Genomic DNA, 13,128 nt, shown 5'->3' with positions numbered 1-13,128 from the left:
ACCTACCATTATCACCCAAAGTCCATAGTTTACATTAGGTTTACTCTTGGTGTGGTACAGTCTATACAAATGTACAATGACAAGTAGCCACTATGATACTATGATATAAAGTACCTTTACTGCTCAGAAATTCTCTGTGCTCTATTCATCCTTTCCTCTGCCATCCCCTGGAAACTCATGATTTTTTTACTGCCTTCACAGTTTTGCCATTGTTTTTTTTAAAGACAGGGTCTTGCTCTGTCACCCAGGCTGGAGTGCAGGGGAATGCTCACAGCTCATGGCAGCCTCAACCTCCCAAGCTCAAGTGATCCTCCCACTTCAGCCTCCCTAGTATTTGGGACTACAAGTGTGCACCATCAAGCCTGGATAATTTTCATAGAGACAGAGTTTCCCCATGTTTTCCAGGCTGGTCTTGAACTCCTAGGCTCAGGCAATCTGCCCATCTCGGCCTCCTAAAGTGCTGGGATCACAGGCATGAGCCACTGCGTCTGGCTAGTTTGGCCTTTTGAGTGTCATTCAGTTGGGATCACACAGTATTAAGCTACATCAGATTGACTTATTTCACTTAGTAATATGCATTTAAGGTTCCTTCATGTCTTTTCATGGCTTGATACCTCATTCCTTTTTAACACTGAATATATTTCATTGTTTGGATGTACCACAGTTTATTTATCCATTCATCTACTGAAGGCCATCTTGACTGCTTCCAAGGTTAGGCAATTATGAATAAAGCTGTTATAAAACATCCACGTGCAGGTTCACTTGAAAAAATTTTTTAGAGCAGCTAGACGTTTTCATGCAAGAATTAGGCAGCAGTCTCCACAAACTCCAGGGGGCGCTGTTCAGCGCTGAGTAGCTTTCTTGTAGTCATTCCTTACTTGACTGCAGGTGAAAGAGAAATGATTTGGGGTTTTAACCTCTCCCTGGAAAATTCTCACTCCAAATCAGTCTCCTCATTCCCTGATATATTCTGTTAAAGTGACACACTCAAGAGAGCCTGGGTCATTCACTTATAGTTTGGCATAGATTGACTGGCATGCCTTTTCAGAAAGTGTAGGCAATCAGCACCCTTTGTTCTCAGCTTAAGGGGCTCAGCTAGATTTCCGGGACAACTAGAAAATTCATTTAATGCACTGTTATGCTGTGGAGAAAACAGCTTTAGCAAAAGAAGAGTTGAGAAAGCATCCTAACTTCATGTATAATATAACATGGTCACTCAAAGTTCTTTTTTTTTTTTAAATTTATTTCTAGCAGATAAATGCATGCATATGATTTAAAAAGCCAAGCAGCAGTCAAAGGCTCTCTGGAAAAGCCAGCTGTTTTCTGCCGCGCCCCTCTTCCTCCAGGTTTTGCTCCTCAGAGGCAATCACTTCCAACTCTTTTAGCTGTTTTTCTCTATTTACCTCCATTTTCCTAAATCAGCATTCTGAAAGGAGAGCACTCCCCCTGCCCCCACTTCTGGCAGGAGACATTTGTGTTTTATTTTTCATTTCATGTTTTTATTTTTCATTTATTCCGCTGGGTATTCCTCTCAGTCTGAAAACATGTACTTCAATCCTGGGGATTACTCTTTGAGCATTTCTTCCCTTCTGTTGACTCTCTTCTTTCTCTCTCAGTCTCATCAGTAAACAAAGAGAGCCAGTAAACATGAAGCTTCAAGAAAGAGACCAAACCATACCCAAAAAAGAATTCATCAAGAACAGAAATAACAGGGCAAAATTAAAAACTTTAAAACTATTGTATCCTTGAAGAGTTATAAAAAAAACATTGAAGCCGGGTGCAGTGGCTCACACCTGTAATCCCATCACTTTGGGATTAGACATATGATGGGACATCAGGCTTGATCCTCTGGTGTTCTCATGTTTTCTCTCTTACTGTCTTTTCCTTCTACTTCCAGGAGATTTCCTCTACTTTATCTTCCAATTTTGACTAAATATTTTATTCCAACTATCATATTTTCAATTCCTATGAACTCTTTCTTGTTCTCTGAATGCTCTTTTCAAAATAGCATCCTGTTTTTGTTTCACAGATTCAGTTTTTTTTCTTTTTTTTTTTTTTTGAGACAGAGTCCTGCTCTATTGCCAGGCTGGAGTGCAGTGGCACCATATGGGCCCACTGTAACCTCTGCCTCCCAGGTTCAAGCAATTCTTCTGCCTCAGCCTCCCGAGTTGCGGGGACTACAGGCGTATGCCACTACACCCAGCTAATTTTTGCATTTTTAGTAGAGACGGGTTTTCACCATATTGGCCCAAATGGTCTTGATCTCTTGACCTCGTGATCTGCCACCTTGGTCTCCCAAAGTGCTGGGATTACAGGTGTGAGCCACCGTGCCCGGACTCAACGTTTTTTTTTTTTTTTAATAACTCTTCAAGGATACAATAGTTTTAAAGTTTTTAATTCTGACCTGTTAATTTCTGTTCTTGATGAATTCTTTTTTGGGTATGGTTTGGTTTCTTTCTTGAAGCTTCATGGGTACTGGCTCTCTTTGTTTACTGATGGGCCTTATTGTAGGACAACTGGATGGGCAGCCAGCAACTTCATTGAGGGGGATCCCCAACTTGTCAGTATAGGTGTTTTAGAGGTCACCATCTGCTTTGGGCTGTAAGTTTTTTTGAGGCACTTTGCAGCAAAGTTTAGCAAGGGAACAGCCTTTGTTGGCTCACAGTTCAGTGTGCAGACTTTTACTTGACCTTCCTCGCATCTCTTGGTATTTTTCTCCTACCATCTACTGCATCATGTACGTGTGCGGACCTGAGTGTATTGATGCTACTGATTGCAAAAACTTGGAACCAGTTCCCTTGCTTTTAGCCTTCTGCCTGACTCTCAGCTTTCACAATAGTTGGAGCCTCCAATTTCCCAGTGTTTTGTAGTATATGTACCTACATTTCAGCTTCCTCTACTCCAACAATTCAGCTGCCATATATATATGTTCACCTGCTTGCCATATATATTTTTTTTCCTCTCTCATATTCTTCATCCTTGCTGGTTTATACCATTTCCCCCTCTTTTATTTTCATTTTAGAGGGATTTTTAAGACAATTAGAGATAAGAGCATACTTTCACTCTGCCATGCTTAACCCACGATCTTTTCGGTAATTTAAATTATTTATCAATCACAGGAAATGTATTTACTTTCTCTTAGATCTCTATCTTTGCTATATTTTGTTTTACATATTTATCTATCTTCATTGATTAATATTGAGCAGAAAAATACCTCTGCAATACAAATTTGAGTGTGGGATGATCTGTGCCTCTCAGAAGTGTTCTACCTGCTGAATTATTCCCTGATTTGAAATAATTTCTTCCTTACTGTAATAATGTACACACTCCTGGTTTTCCTTTCCAGATTCTTTTCTATCTCTTCTGCTGGCTCCTCCTTCTATATTTAGTCTTTAATGTTGGACAGAGCTTGATCTTAGCTCCTGTCTCTTTTCACTCCACTTTATCTCCCTAGGTACCCTGGTCTATTGCCATGGTTTAAATGCTTTCTGTAGGTCAAAGATTCCACAGTTGACATCTCTAGCCCCTACTTCTCTTTTGTGCTCACCATATATTAAATACAAACATGAAATATCTACGTGTCTATCTCACAAGCATGTCAAATTTAACATAATCAAACTTACTCTTCAATCCTATTTCTGTCATCTTTTTAAAAAATATTTTTATTTTTTGAGACTGAGTCTCACTCTGTCACCCAAGCTGGGGTTCAATGGCATGATCTCAGCTCACTGCAACCTCCATCTCCCAGGTTCAAACAATTCTCCTGCCTCAGACTCCCAAGTAGCTGGGACTTCAGGCGTTTGCCACTACGCCTGGCTTATTTTGTATTTTTAATAGAGATGGGGTTTCACCATGTTGGTCAGTCTTGAACCCCTGACCTCAGGTTATCCACCCACCTTGGCCTCCCAAAGTGCTGGGATTATGGGCGTGAGCCACCGTGCTCAGCCCTGTCATCTTTCTCATGTCTGCAATTAGCACCCCCATCCCTCAGGTGTTTGAAACAGCAAGCTGGAAGTCATTCTTGACCATCCCTCTTCTTCACCATCCCCACACATCCAACCAATCAGCCCAGCTGCCTTAATACTATTTTTGACACACCCTCCCCCTTCTTTCTAAATTAATCCAACAGCCAGTCTTGCTGATCTCACCTACAAAATATATCATATGTCTTTCCAATCCTTTCCATTCTAATGGCCACCATTCTAATTCAAGATGGAAGAAGGTCAGCTGGTTGAAAATAGGTTTGTGGAATGACTGTGAAAACTCAACTGGGCAGAATCCCAAGAAGTTCTTCGAGTGTGAGCATGGGTGGTCAATGACAGTCATTCCTTCAGCTCCATCAGTCCGCTTGACTGAATGTCAGTTTGGCTTCTGCTTCCTGTTTGGGATACCGAACCCTTATCTGCTCCTCACCCTGCCCTTGCTTTGCCTTTGAATCTGTCCCTTTCTCTATTCTTGAGGCGATGACACCAAAATGATTGCAGAAATCTGTCCCAAATCTGCTTTAAGATTTTGTAAAATAGATTTAATAAATATGGTAAATCAGTCACTTGGAAAATTAAAAACTCAGCTAATTGATCAATTAGGGGAAGTGATATTTTTAACAAATGAAATTTTTGGAAACTGGCTAGAAGGGAATTGATTTTTGGCCAGCTGACCTAGAGCTGTTCAAGCCATTACCACCTTTGCCTAACATGAGCTGCTGTCACCTCTACCTGGTCTCCTCACATCCAGTCTGGTGCCCCTCCCAGCACCCAAATCCACTCCCCACACAGCAGTCTCAGTCTCAGTGACCTCTTACAAAGTGATATGGTTTGGCTGTGTCCCCACCCAAATCTCATCTTGAATTGTAGCTCACATAATTCCCATGTGTTGTGGGAGGGACCCAGTGGGAGGTAATTGAATCATGGAGGTGGGTCTTCCCGTGCAGTTCTCGTGATAGTGAATAAGTCTCACAAGATCTGATGATTTTATAAAGGGCAGTTTCCCACACATGCTCTCTCTTGCCTGCCACCATGTAAGATGCGACTTTGCTCGTTTGCCTTCTGCCATGATTATGAGGCCTCTGCAGCCCCATGGAACTGTGAGTCCATTAAACCTCTTTTTCTTTATAAATTACCCAGTCTCAGGAATGTCTTTATTAGCAGCATGAGAAGACTTATACACAAACAAAACCTAAATACAAAGTAATACTGATAGCTTTTCACTGCACTCAGAATGAAATCCAAAAAGGGCCTAAGAAGACTCTGCAGGCCTGCCTCTGCCCACACCCACCACTGCTCCCTCACACTGCTAGAACACAGCTTTTCCATTCATTCTTTGTACCACACCCAATTCTTTTCAGCACGTTTACACATACTATTTTTTCTGCCTGAAATGTATTTCCTCTCATTGCTGACCTGTCTCAGGTCTCAGCTCAAACCTCATTTCCTATATCAACTAATTTTTTTTTTTTATGGAATCTTGCTCTGTTGCCCAGGCTGGAGTGCAGTGGCATGATCTCAGCTTGCTACAACCTCCACCTCCCAGGTTCGAGCGATTCTCCAGGCTCAGTCTCCTGAGTAGCTGGGATTACAGGCACATGACACCACGCCTGGCTAATTTTTGTATTTTTAGTAGAGACAGGGTTTCACCGTGTTGACCAGGCTGATCTCGAACTCCTAACCTCAAGTGATTCCCCTCACCTCACTCTTCCAAAGTTCTGGGATTACAGACATGAGCCACCACAGGCTGGCCCTAGATCCACTATTCTTATTACACAATACCTTGTCTTTTCCTTCATCGTGCTTATCATTGTAATGAAAATTTTTATATGTGCTTTTTTCTGCTTAGCATCTCATCCCTTTATTGGATGGTTAGTTAGCTCCATGAGGACAGGGAGCCAGGTAGGTGCCTAACAGACACGTACTGTTTAGAATACATGAATAAATTAATTAAGTTAATGAATATTTTCTTAAGTTCTTAAATCACATATAAAATCACAGAGTTGCTGCAATATGCCAAAGGAATTTAGCTTATCATGGTCCCTCGTAATTAGAATATGAACTCGGAAGCAACAAACCTTAACAACAACCACAACAACAAAATGATTCTTGAGTGACTGAGTTAGCAAGTGGTGAGAAAATGCCCAACCAGTGTACTGATCTGCAAAACAGTATCACCATTTTCTACTATTAACATCCCTGGAGCTTTTTTTTTTTTTTTTTTGAGACAGGGTCTCACTCTGTCTCCCAAGCTGGAGTGCACTGATACACTCATAGCTCATTACAGCCTTGAACTTTGGGACTTAAACAATCCTCTATATCAGCCTCTTGAGTAGCTGAGACTACAGACATGCCCAGCTATGTTTTTTGTTTTTTTTTTTTTTTTTTTGTAGAGACAGTGTCTCACTTTGTTGCCCAGGATGGTCTCCAACTCCTAGCCTCAAGTGATCCTCCTACCTTGGCCTTCCAAAGTGCTGGGATTACAGGTTTAAGAATTAAATGTTTTTGAAAGATACCTTTAGACAGGTAAAGGTTACTAGAATGATATATAAAAACTATGAATTTGCAATCCTGATTAAATAAACAGAAGGAAGGCCAAGCAATTGTTTGAGGACAGCAAGTGTGGAAATAAAGAAAGAAAGATCTTCTACTAACCTTGAGGAAGCTGAAGCACCCCTGTGCTTATGCCTGAGACCAAGTCACCCAACACATATTCCTTGAATTTGTATGCTGGCAGCCATTTAGTTATGGGTAGGAACATATAAATGATATTTCTTATTTTTTTAGGAGTACATCTGAAAGGACAAAGACAGGATCAAGTTATAAATGAGAAACTCTCTGTAGAATTCAAACCAAGGCATTTTCCCTTTCTTATTCCCAGGGGCAATCTGGAAGAATTTCCAATTAGTGATTCAGGATGTGGCCAAACAGGGGAGGAGTCAGGGGTGGGGAAAAAAAGAGAGAGTAGCTGAAATATTCCTAGGAAACCAAAGGTGTTTTGAAGGTGAGTGGAGAATTGGAAAGCGTGTTGGTTATGTTAATATTTACACAGACAAAAGGCATAGTAGGAATTCAATAAATACGGTGAAATTTCATGATGAAGCCTGTGTGCAAATATCTGATGCTGACTGAATCTCGTGAACAGCTTTGCAAACCATGATGGCTCAGCATTCATTTTTTTCCTCCACTTCATCAAACAGATTTTCTTTACACATTTGACCTTGCGCCTCTCATAACCGAATGACACAATAATAGAACCAGGTTAAAATGCAACATACGTGAATGCCTGTTTCAGCTTATCCCCAATGGAATCTGGAATCTTGTCCTTTTGGTGTAGTCTTTCCTGGAGGACTGGATGACTAAAGATAGGCCTTTCCACATAGTACCTCTGGGTTGCTGCAAGGATTTCATTTTCTTCAGCATGATCCATAGTACTCTGAAATTATTCATTCACAGCAGGAGACAAGCATTTCCTGAGTGTCACTAAGGAAAAAAGAAAAACTCCATGTTACATGCCAAAATCCTACTGACAACTTTTCCTAAGCATCTCTTCCTCGCGGTGCTCTAAGTTCTTCTGAGACTTTCTTTGGACACCCCAGAGCATGTAATGTATTGATCTGTATATAGGAGACAGTAATTAATGAAATAAAATCAAAATCAATTAAAAAAAAATGTGACTTATTCCCTCCCAGGGCAATAAGTGGTTAATGTGTAGGCTTTTAACAAAAGCTCATATTAAGTTCAATGGCTAAATACTACAGTCAGTTGCCTCTAGGTCCATATAAGAGGAATTGCAAATCAGGTCAGTACTGACCAGCTGTATGTCAAGGAAACAGAAAAAAAGAGTATGATCAGTCCTTAAATTGACTCCACATTTCCTAAAGCTATATTAGCCTCCTAAATTATTCTGTGGTTCAGAGCCGGGGCTTATATGTGTCTATGAGGGAAGCTGCTGGTGACCTTTGTGAAGGCAGTAAGTTAAAAACATCAGCACACTATTCTAACACTGTTTTGAAGTTGATTACGTTGTCATGTGTTTGATTAGAATGACGTTAGTTTTTTTCATTGCTCCATAGTGATAATACTTACATGAGTAAAAGAAATGATTAAAGAATAAAAATACAACCTATTTGTGCATATGGAGATGTGTATAAGAATGTTTGCCACAGCCTTATAAGAGTGAAAAGTTGGAAAAAATCTAAATGTCTACTCATATGCAGTAAAAAATATATTTTGCTATATTCATAAATTTAATTCTAATAAAAAGAAATGCACTAAATCTATATGTATCATCTTCAATAAATCTCAGAGACAATTTTCAGCAAAAATGTAAGAACAGATGAATACTGAGAGGATTCAATTATTTAAAGTTTAAAAACATAAAACAATAGTATATGTTATTACATATATTTGTAGTAAAAGTATAAAACCATTCATGACAACAATAAACACCAAGATCAGGATGGTGTTACCTCTGGAGAGAAGAAATAGGACTGAGAAGGGATAGTAGAGGGCTTCTACTAACTGCATCTGCAATGTTTTAGTTTGTTAAAAAGAACTGGCACAAAGACAGCAAAAAGTGAAGATTTGATTACGCTGCTTAGTAAGTAAACTGGTGTTTGTTACATGATTGTTTGTACCTGTGTGTACATTTGAACTATATACCTCATAATGAAACATTAAATGTATAACAACAACTAAAGCCAGTGTTCCCAACTAAAAGACGTTAATGGCCGAGCAGGCAAAGGTTAATAGGAATTCATGGTTAAGTGCTTGTGTGGTGACCATGGAATTGCGAGGGGCTACTAATGTTGATCAATACAACTCCTTCAGGGTGAAAAATCAAGTTTTCATCAAAATGAAATCACATTCAAATTGAAATCAAGGCTGGGCTGCAGTGGCACACACCTGTAATTCCAGCACTTTGGGAGGCTGAGGTGGGTGGATAACCTGAGGTCAGGCGTTCAAGACCAGCCTGGCCAACATGGAGAAAACCTGCCTTTACAAAAAAAAAAAAAAAAAATTAGCTGGGTGTGGAGTACACACCTGTAATCCCAGCTACTTAGGAGGCTGAGACAGGAGAGTCACTGAAATCCAGGAGGCAGAGGTTGCAGTGAGCAGAGACTGCACCATTCTACTTCAACCTGGGCAACAAGAGTGAAACTGCATCTCAAAAAAACCAAAACAAAACAAAACAAATTGAAATCAGGGTTGTGTATGATCTACTACAAAATATGATGCAAAATAAATACTTTTGTCCAAAGAGGTTGAAAATTCAAGAGCCTATAATAAAAAGAAATGCTAGCAGCAAATGCAACCAAGTACCATCAAGGGTGATATTAAAATGCTATGGTTTGACTGTTTTTATCCCTTTCAAAATTCAAGTTGAAACTTAATCCGCAATACAAGAGTATTACAAGCTGTGGTCCTTAGGAAGTGATTGATCATGTGAGCGCCACAGCCCTCACGAATAGTATTTGTAAGGTCTGTTCTCGCTGAGTTTAAAAGGAAAGAAACTGAGGCCAGCACAAGAAGATGTGATGTGAAGGAATTTATTCAGGCTCCCAGACGAGGTTCTGTGGTCCGACAGGAGGGGCCAGAGAAGTCGCTCAGACTCCTCTCAGAGGTGGGGTTTTATAGGGAGTGAAGGAGTTTGATTGGTTGTGCTCAAGGTGAGTGGGGCCTGGATGGGACAAAATGGTGGGGAGTGGGGCCCGGATGGTACAAAATGGTGGGGAGTGGGGCCTGGATGGGACAAAATGGTAGGCAGGGAGTGGGGCCCTGATGGGACAAAATGGTATCGGGTTGGTCCTGGCGGGGCTTTTTTCCGGGCTCCCAGTGAGGGGGTGTGTGTCTTAGCTCCTGGCGAGGGAGGGGGTGTGTCTGAGCTCCCCGTGAGGGAGGGGGGTGTGTCTGAGCTCTCTGCAAGGGAAGCGGGTGTGTCCGAGCTCCAGGCAAGGGAGTGGGGAGTGTCCGAGCTCCCGGCGAGGGGGGTGGGGTGTCCGTCCATGCTCCTGGCGAGGCAACTGGCCTTACAGTATTAAGTTACAAAAAGACTAGGCAGAGGGAGTTCACCCCCTTTCACCCCTTCTGTCTCTTCTGCCATGTGAGGGCACAGGGTTCCTCCTCTCCAGAGGATAATGCAATAAGACACCATCTTGGAAGCAGAGGCACCTACCCTCACCAGCTAGTGCCTTGTTCTTGGACTTCCCAGCCTCCAGAACTGTGAGAAATAAATTCCTCCATTTGTAAATTTCTGTGTGTGGTATTTTGTTATAGCAGCTCAAATGAACTAAGAAATGGTAAATCTGGAGAAAGAGAATTTTGCAGCAGAACCTGAGAAATAAAGGTTATATGTTTTTTATTTCAGACTAGCAAGGTGGGTTGGCCACCCCTCATCTAGCTCTTTAGAGCCACTGTAGGAACTCATCAAAATACAAGAATGACTGGGCTGATTTAATGAGTGGAATTTGACACATCACAAACCCTATCACTGGCTTCCACTTGTCCTAACTCCTCCAGAGCATTACATAACGGCATTATAAAACCATTCATAATCCAGGCAACATACCATGCTGCTTTAAGCCTCTGTGCCTAAGAGATGTTGTTTCTTTCCCTTCACTCCTTCCATTTTTCCCACACCCTAATCATTCTATCTTATAAACACTTGTTCTGTTTTCTGCTTCTCTGTGAAGTCTCCCCTCACTTATAATCTTATATGAAATGGGCCTATGTTATTTTATATATTCTTTAATTCTTCTAATCTTTTATATTGTACTTTAGGTTCTGGGGTACATGTGCAGGACATGCAGGATTGTTGTATAGGTACATGCATAGCAATGTGGTTTGGTGGCTGCCTCCATTCCTTTGTCATCTATATCTGGCATTTCTCCCCATGTTATCCCTCCCCAACCTCCCTACCCACTGCTGTCCCTCCCCTATTCCCCCACAACAGACCCCAGTGTGTGATGCTCCCCTCCCTGTGTCCATGTGTTCTCATTGTTCAACACCCGCCTATGAGTGAGAACATGTGGTGTTTGATTTTCTGTTCTTGTGTCAGTTTGCTGACAGTGATGGTTTCCAGATTCATCCATGTCCCTACAAAGGACACAAACTCATCGTTTTTTATAGCTGTATAGTATTCCATGGTGTATATGTGCCACATTTTCCGTGTCCAGTCTATCATTGATGGACATTTGGGTTGGTTTCAGGTCTTTGCTTTTGTAAACAGTGCCACATTGAACATGCATGTGCATGTGTCTTTATAATAGAACAATTTATACTCATTTCAATATATACCCTGTAATGGGATTGCTGGGTCAAATGGAATTTCTATTTCTAGGTCCTTGAGGAATTGCCACACTGTTTTCCACAATGGTTGAACTAATTTACACTCCCACCAACAGTGTAAAAGTGTTCCTATTTCTCCACATCCTCTCCAGCAACTGTTGTCTCCAGATTTTTTAATGATTGCCATTCTAACTGGCGTGAGATGGTATCTCAATGTAGTTTTGATTTGCATTTCTCTAATGACCAGTGATGATGAGCATTTTTTCATACGTTTGTTGGCCTCATATATGTCTTCTTTTGAAAAGTGTCTGTTCATGTCCTTTGCCCACTTTTGAATGGGCTTGTTTGTTTTTTTCTTTTAATCTGTTTTAGTTCTTTGTAGATTCTGAATATTAGCCTTTGTCAGATGGGTAGATTGCAAACATTTTTTCCCATTCTGTTCATTGCCAGTTCACTCTAATGATTGTTTCTTTTGCTATACAGAAGCTCTGGAGTTTAATTAGATCCCATTTGCCTATTGTGGCTTTTGTTGCCAATGCTTTTGGCGTTTTAGTCATGAAGTCCTTGCCTATGCCTATCTCCTGAATGGTTTTGCCTAGGTTTTCTTCTAGGGTTTTTATGGTGTTAGGTCTTATGTTTAAGTCTTTAGTCCATCTGGAGTTAATTTTAGTGTAAGGTGTCAGAGATGGCCTCGACAAAATTCAACAGCCCTTTATGCTAAAAACTCTCAATAAGCTAGGTATTGATGGAACGTATCTCAAAATGATAAAAGCTATTTACAACAAACTCCAGCCAATATCATACTGAATGGGCAAAAACTGGAAGCATTCCCTTTGAAATCTGGCACTAGACAAGGATGCCCTCTCTCACCACTCCTGTTCAATATAGTATTGGAAGTTCTAGCCAGAGATATCAGGCAAGAAAAAGAAATAAACAGTATTCAATTAGGAAAGGAGGAAGTCAAATGGTCTCTATTTGCAGATGACATGATTGTATGTTTAGAAGACTCCATTGTCTCAGCCCAAAATCTCCTGAAACTGATAAACAACTTCAGCAAAGTCTCAGGATACAAAATGAATGTGCAGAAATCACAAGCATTCCTATACACCAATAACAGACTTAAAGAGAGCCAAATGAAGAACCAACTGCCATTCACAATTGCTACAAAGAGAATAAAACACCTAGGAATACAACTAACAAAGGATGTAAAGGACTTCTTCAAGGAGAATTACAAACCACTGCTCAAGGAAATAAGAGAGGGCACAATGGAAAAACACTCTATGCTCATGGTTAGGAAGAAGGATGTAAAGGACCTCTTCAAGGAGAACTACAAACCACTGCTCAAGGAAATAAGAGAGGACACAAACAGATGGAAAAACACTCCATACTCATATTGTGAAAATGGCCATACTGCCCAAAGTAATTTATAGATTCAACGCTATCACCATCAAGCTACCTATGACCCTCTTCACAGAACTGGAAAAAACCACCTTAAACTTCACATGGAACCAAAAGAGAGCCCGCATAGCCAAGACAATTTTAAGCAAAAAGAACAAAGCTGGAGGCATCACGCTACCTACTTCAAACTACACTACAAGGCTACAGTAATCAAAACATCATGGTACTGGTATCAAAACAGAGATATAAACCAATGGAACAGAACAGCCTCGGAGGCAACACCACACATCTACAACCATCTGATATTTGACAAACCTGACAAAAACAAGCAGTGGGGAAAGGATTCCCTTTTTAATAAATGGTGTTGGGAAAACTGGCTAGCCATGTGCAGAAAGCAGAAACTGGACCCCTTGATTCTTCTATTCTAATAGAATCATTGATCTCCTCTTCTAGACTA

At 40.7% G+C, this 13,128-nt stretch overlaps 1 protein-coding gene across 5 annotated transcripts in view; it reads right to left on the bottom strand.

Annotated features, from left to right (window-relative positions):
* The window catches only part of SLC26A5 (solute carrier family 26 member 5), a 72,276-nt gene that overhangs the window by 40,806 nt on the left and 18,342 nt on the right, over positions 1 to 13,128 (bottom strand). For all 5 annotated transcript variants that reach the window (XR_010342026.1, XM_012456429.3, XM_064374724.1 and 2 more), the window contains exons 2-3: positions 7,262 to 7,466; positions 6,639 to 6,778 (exon numbers count right to left, since the gene is read on the bottom strand). Coding sequence is in view for 4 of the 5 variants with exons in the window: in XM_012456429.3 (XP_012311852.2) it covers positions 6,639 to 6,778; positions 7,262 to 7,413 (292 nt within the window). In the remaining variant the exon portion in view is untranslated. The remainder of the gene's footprint in view (positions 1 to 6,638; positions 6,779 to 7,261; positions 7,467 to 13,128) is intronic.

Source organism: Aotus nancymaae, unplaced genomic scaffold, assembly GCF_030222135.1.
Source record: "Aotus nancymaae isolate 86718 unplaced genomic scaffold, 86718_ANA_hifiasm-v0.15.2.pri h1tg000002l, whole genome shotgun sequence".
In the NCBI taxonomy this organism is placed as follows: domain Eukaryota; kingdom Metazoa; phylum Chordata; class Mammalia; order Primates; family Aotidae; genus Aotus; species Aotus nancymaae.
Note: the sequence above shows the minus strand (reverse complement) of the source record. Positions and strands in the feature narration are given on the sequence as shown.